The sequence below is a fragment of the Ctenopharyngodon idella genome, chromosome 3, assembly GCF_019924925.1.
Source record: "Ctenopharyngodon idella isolate HZGC_01 chromosome 3, HZGC01, whole genome shotgun sequence".
Taxonomy (NCBI): Eukaryota; Metazoa; Chordata; class Actinopteri; order Cypriniformes; family Xenocyprididae; genus Ctenopharyngodon; species Ctenopharyngodon idella.
This window is the reverse complement of record NC_067222.1, coordinates 57,359,172-57,385,339: the sequence shown is the minus strand read 5'-3', so window position 1 is coordinate 57,385,339 and position 26,168 is coordinate 57,359,172. Positions and strand designations below refer to the sequence as shown.

The following is a 26,168-nucleotide window of genomic DNA, read 5'->3' as shown; positions in this document are numbered from 1 at the left end:
TTGGTAATCGATTTCAATTTTGGGATTCGAATATTCCATTTTTTTTCCCCCTCGCACGCCTAGCATCCCCCTCAGGAAACGGTTCTCATTTGCACTTTAATGTTTACACTATAAAACCTTGCGAAACACAGTTTTTTTTTTTTTTTTTTTTTTACAATTATCTTATATAGCCTAGCCGTTTTTATAGGAAGGACAGTTGAAGGAACCCAACCTCATTACTTAATAAATATATTTGCTTCTTCTTAGCCTACTCAAGTGTTCCCTGCAACTAGGGTATTCTCTGTCTGAAGAGTACAACTGCATGAGCTTGTATTTTGGGTTAAGCTGTGTTTCTTTGACACTGTGGAAAGTAGAATAATAGAAACAAAATATATTAGCCTTTATACCTGCTATTATCAATCTAAATTAATCTACTGCAAAATATAGGAGCTTGTTAAAACTCAAACGTGAGATTTTACTGGGACAGCGTGTTCTTAATTTATTACAATTCATTCATTTTTTTTATTCTTCTTTTATTTAAATATTCTACCCTTTACTGTGTCAGTAATTACTGTGCTGTAACTTTCTGATTTGGGAGTGATTTGTTTGTTAGAAAAATGTTAGGCTACCTTATTAAAAGTATTGCTCTTAACAGGCCTTTGTTTTGTTTATCCCTGTCCCCATGATGTGTGCCGCTTTCAGCTAGTTTATTCCGCTGTTCTGTAGTTTATTAAAAGTTTATTATGCCTGAACATGTCGTGTGTCCATATTGCATCAAATGCGACACTGCGCTCCCTTGGGTCCACAGCCCTCTGCCTCTGACCCGCCATGGCCGCCCGAGACCCGCCCATGTCAGCATGGTGTTTCTCTCTCCATATGGCCCCTTGAAGATGGTGATGAGTCCTAAACTCTCTCACTCTCCTGGAACCAGTGGTTGACTGATGTCCAACGGTTCCCTCGACCAGGGGAACATGGGTGGATGGTAGCCAAGTACACACTGAAATGGAGTAAGACCTGTGGTTTGTTGATGACGGAAGTTTTCTGCATGCTCGGCCCACGTTAGATACTGGCTCCAGAAGTTTTAGTGATTATGGCAGAAGGTTCGGAGGAACTTCCTGTACCTTCCTTTCCCTCTGCCCATTGGTTCGATTATGGTATCCTGAGAAGAGGCTTATGGTCACATCTAGGAGTTTCATGAAAGCTCTCCAGATTCTGGAAATGAACTACGACCCCCTGTCAGATATGATGTCCTCTGGAATTCCAAAGTATCTGAAGACATTTAAAAGGATTTCAGCAGTCTCCATAGCAGTAGGCAATCCCTTGAGGGGAACAAGACGACATGATTTGTAAAAATGATCCACAATGACCAGATTGCAAGTGTTACCTTGGGATGGAGAAAGATCAGTGATAAAATCCACCCAGGGGCGATTGGGTATAGGCAGAGGAAGGAGCTTGCCAGATGGGAGATGGCAAGGACTCTTTGAGATGGCACAATCCGTAAATCCACTCACAAATCTTCTGATGTCTCTTGCCATACTAGGCCACCAACAATGTGATAAAGATTTTAAAAGATATAATAAAGAGCAGAAAATAGTTGAACTTGGAAAATCTCTGTGGTCTATGAAGTTTTTATAATGTGACATACAATAACAAATGCTGTGGGCTCGAGTGTAGTGTATACCACATCCTGTAAAGATGACAAATGTTGCATTATGTGTGTAGGTGAACATGGGCTCTGGGGGATAGAAGCATTGTTGTGTGTAACTGACAAAAATGAAGACAGTTATGAAATAAATGTCTAGCAAGGTAGAAATGTGATAAAAATGTATAATTAAAAAAAATGTGTATTGCTTAAGCCATTGACGCAAATAGGAAATGCATTGACGCAAGTAAAAAAGGTGATAGACAAGTAACATAGCAATTGACGCATACAGGTAATATGTTAACACAAGTAGAAACCACATATGCGTAAATGAAGAGATAAAGTCCATCAAAAGAGAATATAAATACAGGGGCCTTTATAGCTCTCTGAGTAGTTGTGTAGTTTTGATGAAGAAAGAAAGAGAATACAAGCAAGCAGAAGCCGGCGCCAGACCACAACCCTCAGAAGATCAAAGAAGACACCTGATTTTCTTAGAGAGAACATATACTGATTATAGAAGAGGGTAAGCTTTAAAATGTAATTATTTATCTGGCCCATGGAACTTCCAGCTTAGCTGGCATAGAGTGGTGTATTTAGCTTTTTCCTTTGCAAGAAATAATAAAATGAGAATGAGGACTGCCCTCAAACTCTGATAGTATTGTCTCAGTCTGTTTATTGTTGTAGAGTGAGAATCCATTTGGAGTATAAGAAGTTGACTGTCTGAAAAAGATAGATTTTTATAAAGATATCTCGACGGACTTTACAAAGTCAGTCAAGGTTGCCAACCACTCGTAACAGAGTGAGCCGTGGGAGTGCGTTAGCAGGCATAGCTGTCCTCTGAGGGCGAAGAGCCAGCTGTGGTGCACTGAACGGAAGGCTAACCCACCCCACCCAGGTAGGCTTGGTTGATATCTGAACCATAGGCCTAGGAGGTACGGTAGTGATCAGAAGTAGACCCTGAGATAATATATTCTAAGAAGAAAATATTATACACCTACCTGACTCCTCCTGAATCTATAAAGGTAAACCTTTTACAGGAGTTTAGTAATATGAATAGAGGAAGTGGCTCATGACCAAGATAGTGTTATGTGGTCGAGGCAGAAACCACCCAGGGTGTGACGCAGCACACCAGAAACAATCTTTCAGAAGTGAGAGGGTTTGATTGCCCCTGGGTGACCAGTCCCAACAGCGGAATGAGCATTCTGGATGAGTTGTTTATGTGGAACATATTGACGTCCTGGAGGACAACCCGGCAGAGGATTCTCAGGAGCACTGGCTTGGGTTTCATCGGGATTCCACTGGATGGGACTGACAAAGAGACGGGAATAAAGGACAGAATCTGGCTGTTCAATATTTTTGTCGAGTGTGTGGATACGAGATAGAGCATCTGCTCTTCCATTCTTGGAACCTGGACGATAAGCAATCTTGAATTCAAAACTTGTGAAGAATAATGCCCAGCGTAGACTTGCGACTAGGGTAGGCAGCGAAGAAGTACTGATTGTGATTGGTGATGTTGCAGTTTTCCAGGTAAAACTAATGAATGTATGACAGCTTTTTTATTAATACTCTAATGAAAAAGTAATAATTTTGATGTGCTTGTCCAATAACCTTCAAAGGGCATAATTACCAATATATATAATTGTTATATAAAAAGAAATTTACAAACAATACAACAAATACTATAGAGATACAAATTAAATAAACTTGTTTTTCAGATACAGTGGTCATTATTTACCATGTATACATTTATTTAAAATCTTTTGTTGTTTTATTAACATAAATAAAAAATATAGGCTACGGTCCATTTAAGACCGAATCCATGGATAGTGACACATATCCTGTTTTCACCCACCTGTTTACGTCCACTTAAGCCATAACCGACTGTATTTACGTGAGATGCTCCATACCATAGACATTTTGACAACTATGTGTGCATTACCATTCAGGCGCAAGGAGAACTAATCGCGCTGTCTGAGAGAACTGGGATCACACGTAAGAAAAAGAGAGAGTGCTTCTGGTCTGTGTCATTCAGCATGATTCGCCTATCCCACCTTCACTAACCGATAACGAATGATTGAAAGCATGCAGTTCGTGGGGTTGTCATCATTAATTTTTAGTATTTCCACACCCCTGAGGCTGACATTGTTTTTGCTGCTGCCGCCAGTGTCTCTGTGCATGGAAAATTGTCAGTTACGTCACGTGAGGTATCGGTCTTTGGTATCGGGGTTATTTTTAATAAGAGTACGAGTACAAGTACATGAGCTTGGTATCGGTGCATCCATAGTACTAATGTAGTGATGAGTTAATATTTCAGATGTAAAAGTTAGACATTTTCACTTAAAGCCCGGAACACACCAAGCCGACGTTCGACCATCTGGCAGTTTTTGTTCGTCAGCCAACTAAGTTTTCTCAGTGTGTTCCACACCGTCAGCTGAAGTTGGTCCTCATCGGAGCTCGTCGGTCAGTCGGGCAATCTGATCATTCTGATTGGCTGTTCAGCTACTGCCACTAGTTCGTTGGCGTCGGCTTGGTGTGTTCCAGGCTCAAGACAGATGATCAGTTAATTAATTAACTCATGCAACAGTATAACTGAAAATCTATCAATTAAATAACATTTGCATGAATATTACTTACAACATTTTTCTACATATTGCTGATGTGAATCAGTTGTGATAAAAACAAAAAAAGAATAGAATTTAGCACATACTTACACATGAACCTTGTCTCACATACATAACTCCAATGGAATACAGTCACCATTATTAAGGGCCCAGAAAGTAAAAATGCTATATGGATTATGAATATCAAGTTATTATTAATTAATTACCATTAATTAATGTAATGCAATTTATTCAAATTTAACAGTCTAGTAGAAAGTTACTTACCATTTCTTGAAATTCCAAAAGCATAACACAAGAGCATAAATTGCATTGAAGGTACAATATAATAGCATACATCAGCTGTAGCTATTAATTTAGCATGAATCTGTTCACACAACCAGCCACTTTCAGATGTATTTTGATCTCTGATAGCAGTCAACCCTATATGACAAAAGTTAAAATTAAATCAACACAAAACAAATGGACAAGAAAATACATACCGAATGCATTGTTATTTGATGATTTGGCTGGGCTGGACTGAATCAAGACTATAGATATAGAAAGACAGTTCACTCTTATTAGTAATGAATGGGAGAAACCGCAACAAGCTATATGGTGGAATACGTCCCACCTTCTAAGTAAAAGAGCCTATCGCTGATTGATAAAGTCACTGCAGCTGCTGTTAGAGGCTCCAGATCCCATAGAAACCTGAGACTTGCGCATAAGACTGCACATGCGCATTGGCTTGTCAAGCCTGAAAAATAGGCATTTTTAATGCTATTTTAACATATGAAACAACATTTATAGGGAAGGTTCATGTCAGATTTTGTTGCTGATTTGAAATATGTCATTTAATTGGGAGTTCGTCAAGCAGTTTTTGAGATTTCAGGAATCCCCCCTTTCAAATAGATAGGACTTGGTCTTGGATGCTCGAAATAGCTGCCTGTGGCATAAATATGGCTGCCGAGTGAACAGACTTTCCTGGAAAGAGACTTTGACTGAATGTAAAACTGCTTCTACTGAGAATGTACATGATGTAATTTAGATAAATAATGTAGATCTATACACAACCCGAATTCCGTAAATGTTGTGATGTTTTTTAAATTTGAATAAAACAAAAACTAATAGATTTTCAAATCAGATGAGCAAATATTTTATTCACAATAGAACATAGATAACAAATATTTAAACTGAGAAATTTTATTGACAAAATTAGCTAATTTCAAATTTTATGCTGATACAGGTCTCAAAATAGTTGGGACAGGGGCATGTTTACCATGGTGCAGCATCTCCTCTTATGAGTTTCTGGAGTTTTGGTGTTGGAATTTGGTCATATTCTTGCCTGATATAGGTTTCCAGCTGCTGAAGACTTTGTGGTCGTTTTTCGTTTAATGCACCAAATGTTCTCTATAGGTGAAAGATCTGGACTGCAGGCAAGACAATTCATCACCCGGACTCTTCCCTGAAATAGACATCGTCTGGAGGGGAGCATATGTTGCTCTAAAACCTTTATATACCTTTCAGCATTCATAGTGCCTTCCAAAACATGCAAGCTGCCCATAACGTATGCACTTATGCACCCCTATACCATCAGAGATGCTGGCTTTTGAACTGAATGCTGATAACACGCTGGAAGGTCTCCCTCCTCTTTAGCCCGAAGGACACGGTATCCATGATTTCCAACAAATGTCCAACAAATGTCAAATTTGGACTCACCTGACCATAGAACACTTTTCCACTTTGAAACAGTCCACTTTAAATGAGCCTTGGCCCACAGGACATGACGGCACTTCTGGACCATGTTCACATATGGCTTCCTTTTTGCATGATAGAGCTTTAGTTGGCATTTCGTGTCGGTGTGCACACTCACATTGGTGCCCTTTGTTTAGTCACGAGGTGTTAAACGTCGGCGATAATCGCGCGCGATATTCGTCCCGGTGTGTACAGGCCTTAAGACATCCCTTTTATAGCTAATCATGTTACAGACCTGATATCAAATAATTTAATTAGTTGCTAGATGTTCTCCCAGCTGAATCCTTTCAAAATGTCTTGCTTTTTCAGCCATCTGTTGCATCAAATTTGAAATGAGCTCATTCAGTGGAAAAAAAGTGTAAAATTTCTCAGTTTAAACATTTGTTATGTTATCTATGTTCTGTTGTGAATAAAATATTGGTTCATGTGATTTGAAAGTCTTTTAGTTTTCATTTTATTCAAATTCAAATATCCCAACTTTTCCTGGAATTTGGGTTGTAAATATGCAGTTTTTGAAATTCTTATTTATGTCCTTCCTCAATAACTGATTACAGAAAAACTGATAAATGTTTGGTATTTATGACACTATTAAACTTGTCTGTATGTGTGAAAAAATAAATGAATTTAGGCTTAAATACTGTGAATTGTCTTGTCAGTAACACATTAGAATACTGTTCTGCATTAGAATAATGTTGTTAAGACAAACAATCTATACAAATTCACCAGTTCACATAATATTATTTGTACGAAGAGTGAACTGTTATATAGTCAAACCGAGGAGCCACATGCCCTCTCAAATTTATGAAGCAAATTAAATTTAAATGCACTGCAGCTTACAAAATTCAAACATTAATAATATATGAAGAGTTAATTTGCAAAAACAGATAACTCTGATTTTATTAACTCTTCATATATATTGTTTACATTTGATACAATCACAACAGCGTGATTAGTACAGTCAGTGCCAAATGTCATCAGCTGCTAAATGTATTCGCTCTATGGCTAGCACTGAACCAAATATTGACATGCGCTCATATATCATTTATCTCAACCAAGGATCACAACTGTTCAGTGTTTACAGTCATATAAGGTTTATTTATGTTTCTGATATTAAAATACACAAAGTAGGCCTACTAGAAAAAAAAATAAATAAAAATTATATATATATATATATATCTCAAAACACCTGAAAATACAGTCCAGGCATCAGAAAAAATATCAGTCTTGATATTTTAGATGAGGGATATGTTACAGATTGAACATATTTTGTAGACTTTCTGTGAATTACAATGCACAAACCAGAAGCAATATCTGCCAAATGGAAAAGGGTTGGCTCTTCACAGAACAATTTTTCGTATTCGCATTTTAGAGGAAAAATCTGTTATGAATGTTATTGACTATGGAAACATGTAAAAAAAACAAACAAAAAAAAAACCTTTAAAAACTTTAACAGAGACCTCTAGTAGGTATTTAATATGGCTGCCCCGTTCATTTAAGCCATTAATCGCACATTTATAGCCTATTACATTAATTAATATAATAAACCACAATGAGCCCTTAAAATATAGAGGCGTAGGCTAATTTAGTCTGTACGCATAAAGCATAAGCGCACATAAATCTTGCTGCAAAGCACCTGCAAAAGTATCCTAATGATTATAAATGTGTTGAACATTTTTTTTTAATTTCAATTCAACTGAAGTGTTCAATCCATTTGTTTCAATTGGTTTTGTAGACTTTTATAATGTTTGAGCAGTGTTATGATTGTCAATCGTGCATTATCTAAAAATGAACTGTTGAGGAACGAGTTCATGCCAACTCTATAGAAACAAATGTGAGTGGAGCAGTGGATACTTTTTTTTTATTCGCGATCAACCTCGTTTTATTGAGGGGTAAAGGTTTTTCTACCCTGAAACATTTCATTTCAAGAGAGACATGGTGCACAAAAATAAACTTGCTTAAAGAGATCCAGTGCGTCCGGCGGGAGAGACAAAGTCTTTTCTTAATTTATGTTGCATTGTATTTTCATTTTGCACTGTTTTAATTCTACACAGAAACACTGCAGTTTCTTTGGCAATACAAATTTAAAATGTTGCATGAATAAGATTCTGTATTCCTCATTTTGCATCGCACAGGGAATAAACGCTAAACTCTAAAATAATTTTAAATAAATAAAACTGTCCCAATACTTTATTTAAACTTTTAAATGTGTGATTTTCACCCTCCAAAAATGTTTTTTTTTTAAGGCAGTTATTTATATCTTTGCTTTTTTCAGTAGGAAATATCAGTTTACATTTCCAAACAGTACTTCGGGGTCGTTTTTTTCGAGTATAGGCTTGTGTGACGTAAACAGTGGTGGAATTCCTTCCACTTCTCCTTGAAGGGCGTTCGCGCACACATTTATGAACAAGGCCCAGTTCAACGCTGGATTTACAGATCTTTTGAAACTGAAAGATGGAGTGATCACAGCGATAATGATCCCGGTCATGAGTTGGAACCGCAACAAATGTCTGTTTTGTCGAAGCGGCACTGCACAGACTGATCTGTGCTACCGTTTTGTCTGTCCTTTTTGTTTTGTTTGATCTCTGACCCACCTCTAAATCTTTTTTGGTAACACACTTAGAGAAATCGGTTTTAAATTGTTGTCTGCAAACCAAATAAGTGATACCATGTTTATTTTGTAGCACCTAAAGGAATGTTACAGGTAAAAGTTTGCACATAAACCAGATTCTTACCTTTAATTAAGATGCAGAAGCACAACAGAAGCATTACTGCAAAGATGACTGTTATGGCGATTCTGTCTTCTACTGTGTAATTCAGAGTTATTCCCCAAATACGTATAAAGATAACTACAATGTGAAAGTGACATCACAACAAAAATGACCAAATATTAACAAGTTAAATTCACAGCCTTCTGGAATTTAACTACAGCTCAATAATAGGAAAATAGGAGTAAATTAAGCTTGCATGATTACACAACATAAACAGCCACAGACTCAAAATATCACATATTAACAATAGAAATGTAACCCTAATTCCCTGAATGAAAGAAAGGAGATGTCACGTCAAGTAAACCGACAAATTGGGAATCTCACTAGAGAGACTAATTTACTTTGAGTGTAACGAGTGCACATCAGCATGCGACTTTTCCATCTGACTTCCACGCCCTGCAGCGTGGGTATAAATAGGCAGCAGGTGCAATGCATATTCAGGTTTTTGACCTGGCTGCTCAGTGGTGGTACAGCAACTGTGGTGACAGGACGTGACGTCTCCGTTCCCTCCTTCAGGGAAAGAAGGTTACATACATAACCGAGACGTTCCCTTTCAGTCGGTTACGTTCGATGTCACGTCAGTTGAACCGATGAATTGGGAATCCCTACCAAAGTGCCACTGATGCTGCTCCTTCCAGTACCCTACGTTACTCCTGATCTCTCCATGCTTTTTTGGGGCAGAAGATGGGACAGGGCTTACACAGAGAAGGTCGATCACTGCTGTTTTGCATAACCCACTCAGTGAGACTTGGATAAGACTGTGAATGCATGCCCTTTCCACTGGAAAAGGAACACTAAATCAGCCACATCCTGTCCGTAGGGTGGTCTTATGTGGAGTTTTACACGTATGGACTAACCTCCTAGTACCATAGTACATATGGAATGTCCCTAGAGTGGCTCCGGCCCAGTTAGGGAAGAGGCTTCACCTAGCAGAGACGACATATGGGCACCCAGCCTAGTACCGGTTTTCAAGAATACAATGAGTGAAGGCCTGGTGCCGGACGCTCCACCACATCCAACTGCTGAGGATGATGGAGGAACTCAACATGGTTTGCCCAACAGGGAACAGGGATACTATGGCGCAGCAAACATCTCTGGGGGTCTTCTTGGTGAGAAGAACACCACTTGACGAACAGGTTCCACTTCAAGGCAGAAGCGCGTCTCATAGACTGTGCTCGTGACTAAGTGATGGTATCCGCTACCTCCTAAGGTAGGTCATCTAGAACCTCCACGTCCCATCCAGAGACCAGACATGGAGTTTCCAGAGGTCTGGACGCAGGTGCCATAGGGTGCCCCGTCTCTGAGAAAGCAGGTCCTTCCTCAGAGAAATGCACCAAGGAGGGGTTGTTGTGAGGAGCATCAGTTGGACATCCAGCTGGGCCAGTAAGGTGCTACTAACAAGACATCCACATCCTCCCTGACTTTGCACAGTGTCTGTGCAAGTAGGTTTACTGGGGAAACATATTAGCACATTGAGACATCTTGCAATGAGAGCGTAGACCGCCTTGCCAGTTGATGTATGCAATGGTCGCATTGCTGTCCGTATGGACCAGTAAATGTTTTCCCTGTAGCGGATTTTTTAGGCGGCCCAGTGCATGATGTACTGCTAGCAACTCGAAGCAGTTGATGTGCCAATGCAGTTGTGGCCCCCGTCAAAATCCCTGAAACTGCAAGCCCATTGTACGTGTCACCCCAGATGGTGGTGGAAGCATCCGTGGAGATAACAGCATGCCTGGACACCTGTTCTAGGGGCACTCCTTCCCACAGAAATTAAGGGTCCGGCCATGGGCTGAAGGTTTGGCGACAGACCTGAGTGATTGTCACCCGGTGCATGCCGCACTGCTACACCCATCTCAGGACTCGGCCGTGAAGCCAGTGTTGAAGCAGCCTCATATGAAGCAAACCGAGCAGTGTTACTGTGGCTGCCATATGCCCCAGGAGCATCTGAAATAATTTCAGTGGGGCTTGCCTTTGAACAAATTCAAGCAGTTCAACACTGACCAAAAACTTCCCTCTGTGAGGCATACTGTTAGGTTGACCAAGTCCAGCTCCATACTGAGAAAAGAGATCCTCTGCCCAGGGAAGAGATTGCCCTGACCCGAAGACCCAACTGGCTGAGGTGACTTAGTACCATGTCCCTGTGTTCACACAACTGCTCTCATGACTGGGCTAGTATAAGCCAGTTGTTGAGGTAGTTGAGAATGCGCCCTACATGTTTTCTCAGGGAAACAAGGGCCGCCTCTGTGACTTTCATGAAGACATTGTGTAGTCCTGCCCTTCGGGCTGTCTCTCACCCCAAGCGTAGGAAGGGCCTGTGTCGAAAGAGAATTGAGGCATGAAATTTCACCTCTGTCAGCTTTATCACATCCTTCACCAGTAGGACTGCAATCTCGGCCGTAAGACAGGAGCATCTGAGTTTCGCACAGAAGTGAACTGGATTCCCCCGAATTTTTGGGGTTGCCAAGCGAACTGAATCGCATAGCCAAGTCTGATTGTTCAAATGAGCCAGCGGGAAGGGCTGGAGAGCTCTAGAGCAGGGGTTTCCCAACTTTTCAGCCCACGACCCCCAAAATACCAGTGCCAGTGACTCGCGACCCCCACTATTGTTGGAGGTAATTAAAGTATACAAACATTGTGTGGAATGGCGCACACGCATTAATAGGCCTATCCAAACACAAGCATAATTACAACACAAAAGAACACAACAGTCAAAAAACCAAAATAGAGAAGCAGTCAAGCAACAGGAGGATCTACATACTGTAAGTGTCTTTTCTAGTTTGATTTTAGTGCTGTGTCGCTGTTAGGAACTGCTTGTGGTCGGTGCCAACCCAACACTTCATCATAACCTTTCCATTCAATTTAAACTGTCAACCATTACTGCTTTCAGGACAGCCAGGAACCTTGGAGTGGTGATGGATAATTGTTTAAGCTTCACAGATCATATCACTACAACAGCCCAGTTCTGCAGATTTGCCTTGTACAACATAAGGAAGATTAGACCCTTCCTATCGGAGCATTCCACACAAATTCTTGTCCAAGCTCTTGTTCTGGACTATTGTAATGCTCTCTTGGCTGGCCTTCCAGCATGCACTGTCAAGCCTCTACAACTGATCCAAAATGCTGCAGCAAGACTGGTCTTTAACGAGCCGAAGAAAGCGCATGTCACACCTCTCTTCATCAGTCTGCATTGGCTGCCAATAGCTGCTCACATCCAATTCAAGGCTCTAATGTTTGCCTACAGAACAACCACTGGCTCTGTACCTAAACTCACTACTTTCACAGACCTTCTCTTGGTCTGCTCCGGGCTGATGGAATGACCTGCCACGCTCTATCCGAGCAGCTGAGTCTTTAGCCATTTTCAAAAAACTGCTAAAGACATATCTTTTTCATCAAAACTTGACCCAGTAATATTAGCACTTACTTTATATTTGACTTTTTTTTCGATTTCTATTTTCTTTCTCCATCTATTTGTGTGTATATATATATATATGTATAAAACCTTGCTATGAGCACATTACTGATGAAACTGTGACTTGACACGGCACTTACATACTGTTGTACTCATGTTGATTTGATTGCTTCTACTATTCTCATTTGTAAGTCGCTTGGTAGAAAAGTGTCTGCTAAATGACTAAATGTAAATCATATTATATTATATTTCGTTTCAAAATTAACTTCACCTAATGAGATGGGTGGGTACAATGCTTGGAGCACAGCAAGTCATTCTTGTGTTAATCTCAGAGATCATCCTCCATTTTCAGTCACAATCTGTATTTTTTTTAATGTGAGTGCCGAGAAAGTCTTTAAAAAGTAGGTAGTGCCAAATGGCAACAGTACATCCATAGTGGCCTTGGATAGCTGTGGGTATTCCCTCTCGACTGAAATCCAAAACTCACCCAGCGTCTTGGAATTAAACTCTGTCTTTAAGGTTCGGTTGCCTGACAGTTCAAACAATGTGTCCTCCACGTCAGATGATTTGCCCTTGTTATAGTGAATGGTTATCTTATCCAGTCATATTTTTCTGGAGCTGTTTCCTCTGGGAAATAAGTGTTCCAGGGGGGGCTTGAAGGTGGGTAGTGATAGACTTCTTCACTATGTTAACACTGAGTTAATTTTCTTCTATGAATTTGTCCAGTTCAGAAAACATATCAATCCTACCCATTTCAACTCGCTCAGTCCAGCGCTCAGGTTTTCTCGTGAATGCATGGATTTTATCATTCAGTGACATGACGCTTGTTTTTACCTTGCAGTGACATTCAGTCCATTCAGTTTTTCAAATATGCAAGACAAATACGCTAGCCTTGTTAACCACTCAGGATCAGTGGAGTGGTCAGCGAGCTGGGACCCATGCTTAATCAGAAATAAGCGCACTTCATCCCGCAGCTCAAACAGGTGGCTGAGCACATTTCCTTGCAAAAGCCACCTGACTTCTGTAGGAACAGAAAGCACTCATGCTCCGATCCCAGTTTGTTACAGAGAGTGGCAAACAGCCTGATATTGAGTGGACGTGCTTTTATGTAGTTGACCATTTTTATCGATGTCTCAAGAACACGTTTAAGTTCTGGGTTAAGTGTTTTGCTTGCTAGAGCTTCTCTATGTACAATACAATGTGTGAAATTTATGTGAGGCACCACTTGTAAGACTCTTGCTTTAAGACCTTTTTCCCCAGCATCGCTCCAGCATCGTCTGTACACACACACACACCGGTGCGCTCGCCCCAAGACAGTCCTTCTTTTAGTTTGTTGTCAAGTTTTGTGAAAATGTCCTCACCTGTGCATGTTCTCTCAAGCGGGGTGCAAAACAATGTCCTCGTTAAGTTTCACCTCAAAACTGTATCTCATGAATACAAGCAGCTGGGAAGAGTTTGAAACATCTGCGGATTCATCTAACTGTAAAGCATATTTCCCTTTCTTCACTCTGTCAACCAGCTGACACTTTATGTCATGGGCCATGATGGAGTTGCGCCAGGCAATAGTCCCATTAGAAAGAGGCACTGCTTCTAGTCACGGGCCAGTTTATCCCCATGCATAGCCCGACTTATAGCTATAGCAGCAGATTTGATAAGGGTTTCCCTGATCGTGTGGGGCTTTTTTGCCTGTGCAAATAACCCTTTCGAGCATGAGTTTAAAATATTCTAACTGTCCCCCCAGAGTGAGTTTTTTAAGGCGACCGTTATTTTAGAACGTTTCCAAGGTGACACGTAGTGTGTGTCACGTATGCTGAACGCAGCAACAATAACACTGTATGACAGATGGATCGCTATTATGTTTTTCCTTTTTTATTTAAAATATTCACAAACTTGAAGATCCAATATATAACAGCATTATTCTGTGTAATTGCAGATGGTGAAATTAGAAGCTTCCAGGATTTAAAGGAAAACTTCGGACTAAGAAATAAGGACTTATTTAGATATTTCCAGTTAAGGGATTACTACAATAAAAAAAGGAGAATGATAGGAGTAAATGATATTCATTCCCTTACTAAAATGCTGATTGATGCCTATGACCATGTACTACCCAGAATAATTTCTTCTCTGTATGAGGTGTTGATGAGTTGCAGTCCCTCCTCCACATTATATATAAAATTTAAATGGGATAAAGAATTAAAAACTGAAATACCAGAAACAGATTGGTATGAGATGTGGTTAATACACCAAACTACTACCAGTTCACAAATATGGAGAGAGTTTTGCTGGAAGTGCCTTATCCGCTTCTTCATTACACCTAAGATTAAAAGCAAGCAAGTCTCCAGGCAGTAGACTTGCTGGAGACAGAGTGGACAGTTAGAAGCGGATCATACACACATCTTTTGGAGTTGTGAGAAAATTCAGTCTTTTTGGGATGATGTGCAGGTAGTTATGTCTGAAGTTTTAGGATATAAAATACCTAGAACCTCTTTGTTTTTACTTATGGGAAATATTAAAGGCATAGTAGCTAAAAGTGATAGATACATATGTTAGATTCTTCTTGCGGCTTGTAAAAAAACTATAACTAGGAATTGGCTTAAAGATGCTACTTTGAATTGTAAACAATGGTTTGGAATTATTGAAATCTGGGTTATGGAAGAACTTACATATATTTTAAAGATGAAAAAGAGTGCTTTCAAGTTTGACTGGGAAAAGTGGTTGAAATATAAATAATGTAAAGACATCCTCAGCTAAGTAAACAGTAATTGTTATAGGAATGGTTAACCTCACCTGTTTGGCTTTTTATTTATTTATTTATATCTATTTTTTTTGGGGGGGGGGGGGGGGGGGGGGGGGGGGGGGGGGGGGGGGGGGGGGGGGGGAGACGGGACGTGTATATATGTATTTATATATATGTATATGTGTATATGTATTTATATGTCTATGGGCGCATGTATATAATCATTGATATCTAGGAATAAGCACTAATACGTATGTATAAATATACAGCTGTGAAACATACATTTGCTGTTCATATATGTACAAACCCGATTCCAAAAAAGTTGGGACACTGTACAAACTGTGAATAAAAAAGGAATGCAATGATGTGGAATTTTCAAATTTCAATATTTTATTCAGAACACAACATAGATGACATATCAAACGTTTAAACTGAGAAAATGTATCATTTTAAAGGGAAAAATAAGTTGATTTTAAATTTCATGGCATCAACACATCTCAAAAAAGTTGGGACAAGGCCATGTTTACCACTGTGTGGCATCCCCTCTTCTTTTTATAACAGTCTGCAAACGTCTGGGGACTGAGGAGACAAGTTGCTCAAGTTTAGGAATAGGAATGTTGTCCCATTCTTGTCTAATACAGGCTTCTAGTTGCTCAACTGTCTTAGGTCTTCTTTGTCGCATCTTACTCTTTATGATGCACCAAAGACACACCATGGACATTTCAGTACCCGGATCCTTCTTCTACGCAGCCATGATGTTGTAATTGATGCAGTATGTGGTCTGGCATTGTCATGTTGGAAAATGCAAGGTCTTCCCTGAAAGAGACGACGTCTGGATGGGAGCATGTTGTTCTAGAACTTGGATATACCTTTCAGCATTGATGGTGCCTTTCCAGATGTGTAAGATGCCCATGCCACACGCACTCATGCAACCCCATACCATCAGAGATGCAGGCTTCTGAACTGAGCGCTGATAACAACTTGGGTTGTTCTTGTCCTCTTTAGTCCGGATGACATGGCGTCCCAGTTTTCCAAAAAAAAACTTCAAATTTTGATTCGTCTGACCACAGAACAGTTTTCCACTTTGCCAAAGTCCATTTTAAATGAGCCTTGGCCCAGAGAAAATGCCTGCGCTTCTGGATCATGTTTAGATATGGCTTCTTTTCTGACCTATAGAGCTTTAGCCGGCAACTGCGAATGGCACGGTGGATTGTGTTCACCGACAATGTTTTCTGGAAGTATTCCTGAGCCCATGTTGTGATTTCCATTACAGTAGCATTCCTGTATGTGATGCAGTGCCGTCTAAGGGCCCGAAGATCACGGGCATCCAGTATGGTTTTCCGGCCTTGACCCTTATGCACAGAGATTGTTCCAGATTCTCTGAAACTCTTTGCAATTTTTCTCTGAGAAACTCCTTTCTGATATTGCTCCACTATTTTTTGCCGCAGCATTGGGGGAATTGGTGATCCTCTGCCCATCTTGACTTCTGAGAGACACTGCCAATCATGTTGCCAATTGACCTAATAAGTTGCAAATTGGTCCTCCAGCTGTTCCTTATATGTACATTTAACTTTTCCGGCCTCCTATTGCTACCTGTCCCAACTTTTTTGGAATGTGTAGCTCTCATGAAATCCAAAATGAGTCAATATTTGGCATGACATTTCAAAATGTCTCACTTTCAACATTTGATATGTTATGTATATTCTATTGTGAGTAAAATATAAGTTTATGAGATTTGTAAATTATTGCATTCCTTTTTTATTCACAATTTTTACAGTGTCCCAACTTTTTTGGAATTTGGGTTTGTATATTGTCTTTCCTCCCTTTCTGTTAATATTGCTTTTTGTTTTTTCATTGTTATTCTTGTAATTATAATAAATAAAAAAGTAAAAAAATAAAAAAATAAATAAAAAATATTCACAAACTTGCTTACCATGTCATCAACTGTCTGATATTACGATCCTCAAATATGTGTAAGTGACTGTGTTTTGTCGTTTAAAAACCTTTATAAACGACACACATTATGTGTTGTTGTGGAAATTTTAATTTTTCCATATGATTTTTACCTGTATTCGTATGAAATATAATGCTTATGGAACATGGTATGATGTTTGCTTAAGGGGTGATGTTTAACATAGTGTTTAACGGTGATGTTAGAAATAGAAAGAGCAAGATATTGTATGGGAACATGCAAGCTGTATGTTAATGAAATGTCTGTGCTAACAATGTGTGGAAAGTTACAGCCGCTAAGAAATGTTCCTAATATGGTAAAAGGACAGAGGCTTCAGCCTTGGAGGTTAGAGATATAAAAGTGAGGGGAAGCTTTCGTTCTTTGTCTTACACTCAGCAGATACTTGTGTTTCTGTTGACTGTCTGACCTTTCTTGCAAGAAATAAAACTTTCGAAAGACAATTGGACGTGTTTGTCTCTTATGCAGTGAGTCAAGTCGAATTTCTGCCACAACAGTGTCTGATATGAATAAATGTCGGCAAATTATATTTGAATTCACTGTTATTGCTGCTTCCACTAATGTCTGACATCAGTGTGTATTTTATAAACTCTAAATGTATTATTTTACTGGTGATAATGTGTATTTAAATGTATGGAACCATAAAAAAAAACATTGTGGCTGAAAACACTGCATAGTTTTGGTATATGACAAGCGCTGTGCGGGCCCGTCTCACAGCCAAAGCACGTAAGCACAGTTTGAATCCGGCAGTTATGTGACGTCGCTGAATGTTCGAAATCCCATATGTGGGACCATACGCCCATGGGCACAGAAATAAAAATCCCATATGTGGGACCGTACCGCTCAAAGGGTTAAATATGCTACCTCATATAATGCCTGTTGAGCTTTGGCAGGGATTGTTGTCTGTTTACTTAGGACTTCTTTTTGGCCTTGCAACTCTCACTCCTTTCCTTTGAAAAAATCCACTGGTTTAGCAGCAAGAGAGGGGTGCTTGGTTTTCAAGTGCCATAGCATTTTTACAGGCTTTAGGCTTTCATGTGCAAGCACCTCAATGCACACTACACATTGGGGAAGTTGTACTTCGTTGACGATGACGCATATGAATCTATACTGGATAAATTCTTCTCTATACTTTTGAGACCTGGAGAAAGGCTGATCCGACTGCTGATGGATGTCCTTTTTAAGTACACGCCAGGCTCTTTCTGTACCTGACGTTGATGGAGTTTCTGTTGGTGGTGCTTCTCTGCTCTCCTCGGCTGTCCTCCCAGCATTGTCTTTGGCCGATATTAACCAACGTTTCATATTGACAAAAATAGGTTAATATCCTAAGCTTAAAGCCCAATTACCTACGTGCACATGTCGGAATGTTTAACATGTAAATTGACCTGCTGCAAATGATGCTGTTGCTAATATGTTGTTAATCTGTCGTACTCACCTCAGGAGTCATGGTCGAGGTTAGATTGGTGGTTAGATTTGGTTAGATTTTTTTTTTAATTTCTGGAAATCATCACACGACCCATCCCTCGCTGTCTGGGGGGGTTGTGACCCCCACTTTGGGAACCACTGCTCTAGAGGAAGCTGCTCTTTTACTGAGAATTTGGTTACTGCTGGCTGTGACGCCAGTGACAGAACAAAATTTGGGAATCCTCTGGGGTAGGAGCAGCCCCGCCCATCTCCGTTTTGCCTGTCTTAGGGGTGATGTTTCACTGACTGCTTAAACGGCGGCTGAGACAGGTGGCGTTGTATTCCTGGGGTAGTCACAGTAGAGCAGGCTATGCCAGTTGTATTTTTTCTTTTTTTTGCTGCAGGGGACCGATGGGCTTGGCAACAAGCAGGCTGAGGGGCAGCCCACAAGGGACTCTTGTAGCATGTCGGGGCAAACTCTTGATTGCCTCAGCCCGCTTCTGACTGCAGAGAACTGCTAGGCACAGTCCTTGACAGTATCTCTAAAAGGCACTGTCACCCGACCATTGAGGGTAGTGGAGAAAAACATTTTATGCAGATTTTGGCATTTTTGGTGCTCCATGTTTTGGCACCAATATGGCTCCATACTGCCAAGTTTTCCATGCACGTCCAGGAAAAAAAGGCACGGAGGCCCTCACCATAATCCTCAGGTCACTTAAGCTACTTGCTGAAGTAGCCCTCTTCTGGTGGCCAGGAAGGGAACTAGATCGAGGAATAGGTGAAGGGACCTTGCCATGACAACCCGCGCTGCAAACCAGCAGCTTGACGGCACATGACATGCTGAGTGCTCAAGCCCTCATGAGAAAGGCAAGATGAACAATGTGCCAACATGGTCATGCTCCTATGAGAGAACATGAGCCACCCACGAACGCAGTCTCAGCATTCTTCCCAGGAATGTGAGGCTGTAATTGTGGCCGTCGAAGAGGATAGGAAACCACCGCATCCAGAAAAACACAGATGGAATGACGTCTTTAAAAAGATGCAGTGCCACACCTGTGTAAGCCCTTTTTTAGGGAAATTAGCTCTCTTTTTAGTGCTGAGGCACACAGGGGAAATGGCTGCGGCAACACTGGCAGGAGTTAGTGCAGCCTGCAGTTTGCACTCAATCTTTTTGAAGAAGCAATTCACAAAGCTGAATGAACAGCAAGTTCATTGAAGGTGCGCTTCACTCAATAACTGTGAAAACAGCCGTTTTTGTAGTGCTCTCTGAGATCGCGACAACCACTGCAGCGCCATCACACCAACACTGATCAAGGAGCTGAAGAACTGGTTCATAGAAATCAATTATAGTAAATTTAGAAGAGCACAAACAGATAAACCTGCTGCCTATTTATACCCATGATGCAGGGAGTGGCAGTCAGATGTAAAAATCGCATGCCAATGTGCACTGGGTCGTTTAATTACAGCAACTGCAAAATATGTGATCAATAATAAGCATGTACTGTTATAAGATTATTAAGATAAGATTATTTTGCATACCTGTATAAAAAGCTGATGAAAAAGCAGCATATTCAACATCAACACTTACATGCTTTATCCAACTTCCAATAATCCCTGTAAAAGTAAAGGGTAAGTTAAAATCTGCAGTAGAAGTAAAACACTCTAAAAAGAAATGTTTGTATAAAAAAAAAACATACTTGGAAGATTTTTTAGATATGGAGCAGCATTAAACAACATAAGAGGCCTCAGAATATAAAGAGCACAACAAATGATGGTCTCATTCCAAAATCCTGAAAAGAAATCAAAGTTCAGCAAAGTTAATATACCACTTTAGTAGTGATGTAAAGCTTATGATTTTGCAAATTTGACCTATTTACAATCGAAGATAAACAAAAATACATAACCAAATTAAAGTAAAAGAACAATGCTGGTTCCCCCAACTGTGAGAGTAAAAGAGAAACATTTACCTTCAGTGAAACCCCAAAGGACAAAGGTCAAGAGCAAAATAATGTTTGGACAGATGGCAAGCAAAACCTGAAGACTCAAAGCTGTGTCGATAGAGAGAGAGAGAGAGAGAGAGCAAATTTGAATTTTGAGACAATCTGAATTTTAACAAGACATTTATTATGAAAAACTTCTATTCACAATACACTCCTACAACACAGTGTGTGTGTGTATATATATATATATATATATATATATATATATATATATATACACAGTGGGTATATTTTTCACTCTTTGTTATATTGCAGCCATTTGCTAAAATCATTTAAGCTCATTTTTTTTCCTCATTAATGTACACACAGCACCCCATATTGACAGAAAAACACAGAATTGTTGACATTTTTGCAGATTTATTAAAAAGGAAAAACTGAAATATCACATGGTCCTAAGTATTCAGACCCTTTGCTGTGACACTCATATATTTAACTCAGGTGCTGTCCATTTCTTCTGATCATCCTTGAGATGGTTCTACACCTTCATTTGAGTCCAGCTGTGTTTGATTATACTAATTGGACTTGATTAGGAAAGCCACACACCTGTCTATATAAGACCTTACAGCTCACAGTGCATGTCAGAGCAAATGAGAATCATGAGGTCAAAGGAACTGCCTGAAGCGCTCAGAGACAGAATTGTGGCAAGGCACAGATCTGGCCAAGGTTACAAAAAAATTTCTGCTGCACTTAAGGTTCCTAAGAGCACAGTGGCCTCCATAATCCTTAAATGGAAGACGTTTGGGACGACCAGAACCCTTCCTAGAGCTGGCCGTCCGGCCAAACTGAGCTATCGGGGGAGAAGAGCCATGGTGAGAGAGGTAAAGAAGAACCCAAAGATCACTGTGGCTGAGCTCCAGAGATGCAGTCAGGAGATGGGAGAAAGTTGTAGAAAGTCAACCATCACTGCAGCCCTCCACCAGTCGGGGCTTTATGGCAGAGTGGCCTGACGGAAGCCTCTCCTCAGTGCAAGACACATGAAAGCCCACATGGAGTTTGCTAAAGATGGTGAGAAATAAGATTCTCTGGTCTGATGAGACCAAGATAGAACTTTTTGGCCTTAATTCTAAGCGGTATGTGTGGAGAAAACCAGGCACTGCTCATCACCTGTCCGATACAGTCCCAACAGTGAAGCATGGTGGTGGCAGCATCATGCTGTGGGGGTGTTTTTCAGCTGCAGGGACAGGACGACCGGTTGCAATCGAGGGAAAGATGAATGCGGCCAAGCACAGGGATATCCTGGATGAAAACCTTCTCCAGAGTGCTCAGGACCTCAGACTGGGCCGAAGGTTTACCTTCCAACAAGACAATGACCCTAAGCACACAGCTAAAATAACGAAGGAGTGGCTTCACAACAACTCCGTGACTGTTCTTGAATGGCCCAGCCAGAGCCCTGACTTAAACCCAATTGAGCATCTCTGGAGAGACCTAAAAATGGCTGTCCACCAACGTTTACCATCCAACCTGACAGAACTGGAGAGGATCTGCAAGGAGGAATGGCAGAGGATCCCCAAATCCAGGTGTGAAAAACTTGTTGCATCTTTCCCAAAAAGACTCATGGCTGTATTAGATCAAAAGGGTGCTTCTACTAAATACTGAGCAAAGGGTCTGAATACTTAGGACCATGTGATATTTCAGTTTTTGTTTTTTAATAAATCTGCAAAAATGTCAACAATTCTGTGTTCTTCTGTCAATATGGGGTGCTGTGTGTACATTAATGAGGAAACAAAATGAACTTAAATGATTTTAGCAAATGGCTGCAATATAACAAAGAGTGAAAAATTTAAGGGGGTCTGAATACTTTCCGTACCCACTGTGTGTGTATATATATATATATATAAAATCATTTTCAGAAATAAAGAAAGAGTAGAAAAGCAACAATATACAACAATTAGAAATGCTCTTACACACATCCGCTCATGCAAACTCACTCTAAGAGAGAGAAATATATATATATATAAAAATATATAAAAGCTAATACTTAATTGTAAATCCCTTGCAAGCAATCAAAGGAGCAAGTCTGTGACCCATAGACATCACTAGACTCTTGGTTTCACACTTTGAAATGCTTTTCCAGGCCTTTAAAACAGCCACTTTCAATGGTTGCTTGTTCTAGGGAGTTTTTGCATTTAGTCTCCTCTTCAGCTGGTGAAATGTTAAATATGCGTGTTAAATAGTTTTGTTAAATATGCTTGTTAAATAGGATTTAAATCTGGAGACTAACTTGGAATGTAAGCATGTCGTCCAAAAAATCGGATATAGTCACAAAATCAAATTGATCATCAAGACCAGGAGCCGTATTCACAAAACATCTTATGGCTAAAAGTAGCTCCTAAATTGTCTACAATATGCAATATTTCTATGATTAAATTGCTGACTCCTCTCCCATCAGCCAATCACTGTGTGTATACTCCATGGCAACGAGGTCAACCCCGCCCTTACTCTTAGCTTAAGACTTCTCTCTATTCCTTAGTAAAAGTTGGTCTCAGCAGCTTTGTGAATAGGTTTTAAGAGAAAACTCTTAGCTAAGAACTTTACTGCTATTTAGGAGAACTCTTAGTGGTGAGAGAAATTTTGTGAATACGACCCCTGCAGTCTAAATGGGGCCTAAGAGTGGCACACAGTCACCATCAACCATGCTGTGGCATCAAACCAATCTAACTTCTTCTAACATTACTTTGCTGATATATACTAGAGCAATAAGCGCAATACTCCCTCTAGTGTCAGGTAGTAGGTTTACATATAAAAGGGCAACTAATGTGACAGGTTGAGTCTGTTACAACACATAGGAACTATCTCTGCCATTTAGTCTAGAAGACACATCTAGAGTTTTATCCTGAGAAAAACTTGTAAACTTGTCTTCTGAATAACAGTACATGTTTTAGTGCTGCTGGATTTTTACATCCTAAAGGTACCATTTTAACCAGACTGACTACTTTCCCGAAACAAAACAATTCTTTAACGATCACTTCAATTTTAATGAATGGAGGAACATTTGAAATGGTTACTTTGGTAGCCGGTGCATAGAGCGGAGTTGCCGGCATTCCTTTCACCCTAAGCCCATTTTCAATTATTTGATTGACAAGTTGTTCAGTCTTTTAAAAAAACCCACAACGGCTTTGTTCATTCACAAAGCTGAATTTATATTTCCATGACCAAGCTAATTACCAACTACAATCAACACAATCAAAGCAGTCGGCTCCAGTACACATCTAAACCCATGCCGCAGGGAAACTGACATCATTCCCCCCATGGGAGATGCCATGCGGTTGCCAAAAAAGGCTGCACGGAAAAAACTCTCTAACCTAAACTTACCAAACAAAAAATAAAAACAAAGATGAAACACACTCTCAGTATGTTTCAGAAATAAAGGAAGAGTAGAAAAGCAACAATATGCAAAAATTAGAAATGCTCTCTCACACATCTGCTCACACAAACTCACTCTAAGAGAGAGAATACTGTCATTTTTTTTAAAAAAAGTTGCTGATATTTTGTATAAAAACATGGTCTGAATAAGATACTAAAAAAAAAAAAAAATGTAAAAAATATAAACCTTTTTTAGATGATCTGCAGTAGATCAGACAGCAGAGCAGAAGAGCAGATCCAGATGCAGCAAAACAGAGAATCAGCACCATTATGTGTAAGACAGATAAACCTGTGAGACATTGACATAATTTTTTTGAGTTCCACACCTATTATATACATGCTACCCACCAACAATAGGTCATAATGGCTGATATTTAAACAGTGGCAAATAATAAGGGATCACTGAGATAAAGTGTGTGGTATTTAGCTGGTCATGTAATATTATCATGGCAGCCAACATTAATTTTCTAACTCACCCAGTTGCTCCAGAACTGCAGTTGCATTGGCTGAAAGTCCTCCAGCAAACACTTGACACATGTAAACTCCTTTGTCCTCAGTTTTGACACTCTTCAGTCTGACAGAGAAGTTCCCATTTGGGATTTCATCAATGAAGAACTCAACTCGGTCTCTGTATCGCTCATCTGATGACTCTGGTAAAGTCTCATTGTTTTGGTAGAGCAGAACCAGAATATCTTCATCAGTTTTCTTCCATGAAACCTGTTCAAAGTCTTCAGGTGTGATGTGAGAGTCTACAGAGCAGTTCAGAGTGACGTCTTCACCCACAGACGCAGTTATGAACTCATCTGAGCCTGATACTAGCAGACGCTCTGAAAGAAAATAAACCAAAACATAAGCAAAAATATTTTCATGAAATGCTAAATTAACTTCCTACCAGAACTAATTGAGTTCACACTAACCAACATCTTTTATTTGAACCACAGTTTCTCCATAATTCTGCTGACTGTAAACTTTACATGTGTATTTTCCCTCATCTTCAGCTCTCAGATTATCCAGACGGAGAGAGAAGTTTCCATGTTGAATCTCATCAGTAAAGAAATGAGCTCTATCATGATAATCCTGCTGCTGGGCCTCTGCTCGACTCTCACCATCTTGATACAGATGAACTAAAGTCTCTGAGTCTCTTCTTCTCCATTCAACCTCCAGATCCTCCATTAGTAAGAGCTCATTAACATAACAGGGCAAAACCACTGAAGATCCCAGAGGAGCAACCAGAGGACCAGAGGGACCGTGCACAGTCAACCCTGAGACAAACAGAGAGAGAAATGAAATAAAGCTTGGTTTGTAGTTCTTTATAATGTAAATGTATACATACAGTACTAAAAATACATCATCATTATCATTACTGTCATGAACAAGTATTTATGTTGGTGCTACTTCTAATCCCAAAATTCTTGTCTATCTACTAGGGCAGGATACACAAATAAATCACAGTCTTTACCTTCAGTATAAGCTTGCTTGACTCTGCTTACAATGAAGAAACACACTGATACCAGAAAAGAAGCCAAACTCAAAGTGTATTGTACAATAAGTGACAAGAAACCAGAGAAAACAAACATACCGTATATACACAATACACATAGAAAATGTGTTTGTGTGTGTGTTTGAGAGAGAGAGTGTGTGTTCTTGTATACATGGTTTATGAGGACACAAATGTGTATAATGACATGGGTATTATAACGTAAACATGGTTTATGAGGACACTTCCTGTGTTGTTAATGTTGTAGTTATTTCAGCAGTTTCCTTCACACATTCAGTTTAATGACATTAAGTTCATCATTTTATTTATTATTCATTGGAATTGTGTGTATGCATTTTAGACACTTACAATAAATTTGAGTCCTTAGAATAAGCGGGGTTACATCAATTCACGCATGTAGTAATTTAATGTTTATATATTTTAAAGCACTGAATTGCTACTGAATCACAATTAATCCAATTCTTAGCATTTTTCATTGATTACTGACCGAAATTAAGGATTCACAATTCAAAGAAACATGTTTCAAGATCGATCTACACCCGTAGATCTGATCTCTGGAGTTAGCCAGGGCTTCTGTTTAGGGTGGATAGTTATTGTTCTAGTAGTAGATCCAAACACTTGCTGATGTAACAGAGGATGCATACTTCTCCAGATCCACCTCTCTAGCATCTGTTGCTGCTTCCCTGAAGATCTGCCAGTCAGTACACTCAAAGCAGCATTGAAGCACAGAGGCAGCGTTACTGGGCCACACTGTGATTGACTTTTGTATTTGTTTCATTGTCTTCACAACAGGACTGTAGGAGGGAACAAGCATAATGGAGATGTGATCAGAGAGTCCAAGGTTGGGAAAAGGGACTGCTCATTAGGCTCCGCATCTATTTGTGCACATACAATCGAAGGGTTATTATTTCCCCGGGATGTCTTATGTCTTTCGAATATCATACACCCTTCACCCAGGTGATCCGACTCTGGCCTGTTGCCCTAGCAGCAACCCACGGATCTGCCCTTTCTAGCCAAATGCACCTAGACGCTTTCTCGGCTGCATCT

At 39.9% G+C, this 26,168-nt stretch overlaps 3 protein-coding genes across 6 annotated transcripts in view; 2 read left to right on the top strand and 1 right to left on the bottom strand.

The window, feature by feature from the left end:
• LOC127508848 (uncharacterized) overlaps window positions 1–26,168 on the top strand; it is a 630,120-nt gene that overhangs the window by 29,729 nt on the left and 574,223 nt on the right. The gene's annotated exons all lie outside the window — the stretch shown is intronic.
• LOC127508878 (uncharacterized) overlaps window positions 1–26,168 on the top strand; it is a 110,671-nt gene that overhangs the window by 30,153 nt on the left and 54,350 nt on the right. The window lies entirely within an intron of this gene.
• Window positions 19,154–26,168, bottom strand: part of LOC127508008 (butyrophilin-like protein 2) — a 42,150-nt gene continuing 35,135 nt past the window's right edge. Inside the window, exons 2-7 of the mRNA XM_051885478.1 lie at window positions 24,541–24,885; window positions 24,100–24,450; window positions 23,811–23,912; window positions 20,228–20,308; window positions 19,958–20,050; window positions 19,154–19,161 (exon numbers count right to left, since the gene is read on the bottom strand). Of these exons, the coding sequence (XP_051741438.1) occupies window positions 19,154–19,161; window positions 19,958–20,050; window positions 20,228–20,308; window positions 23,811–23,912; window positions 24,100–24,450; window positions 24,541–24,885 (980 nt within the window). The remainder of the gene's footprint in view (window positions 19,162–19,957; window positions 20,051–20,227; window positions 20,309–23,810; window positions 23,913–24,099; window positions 24,451–24,540; window positions 24,886–26,168) is intronic.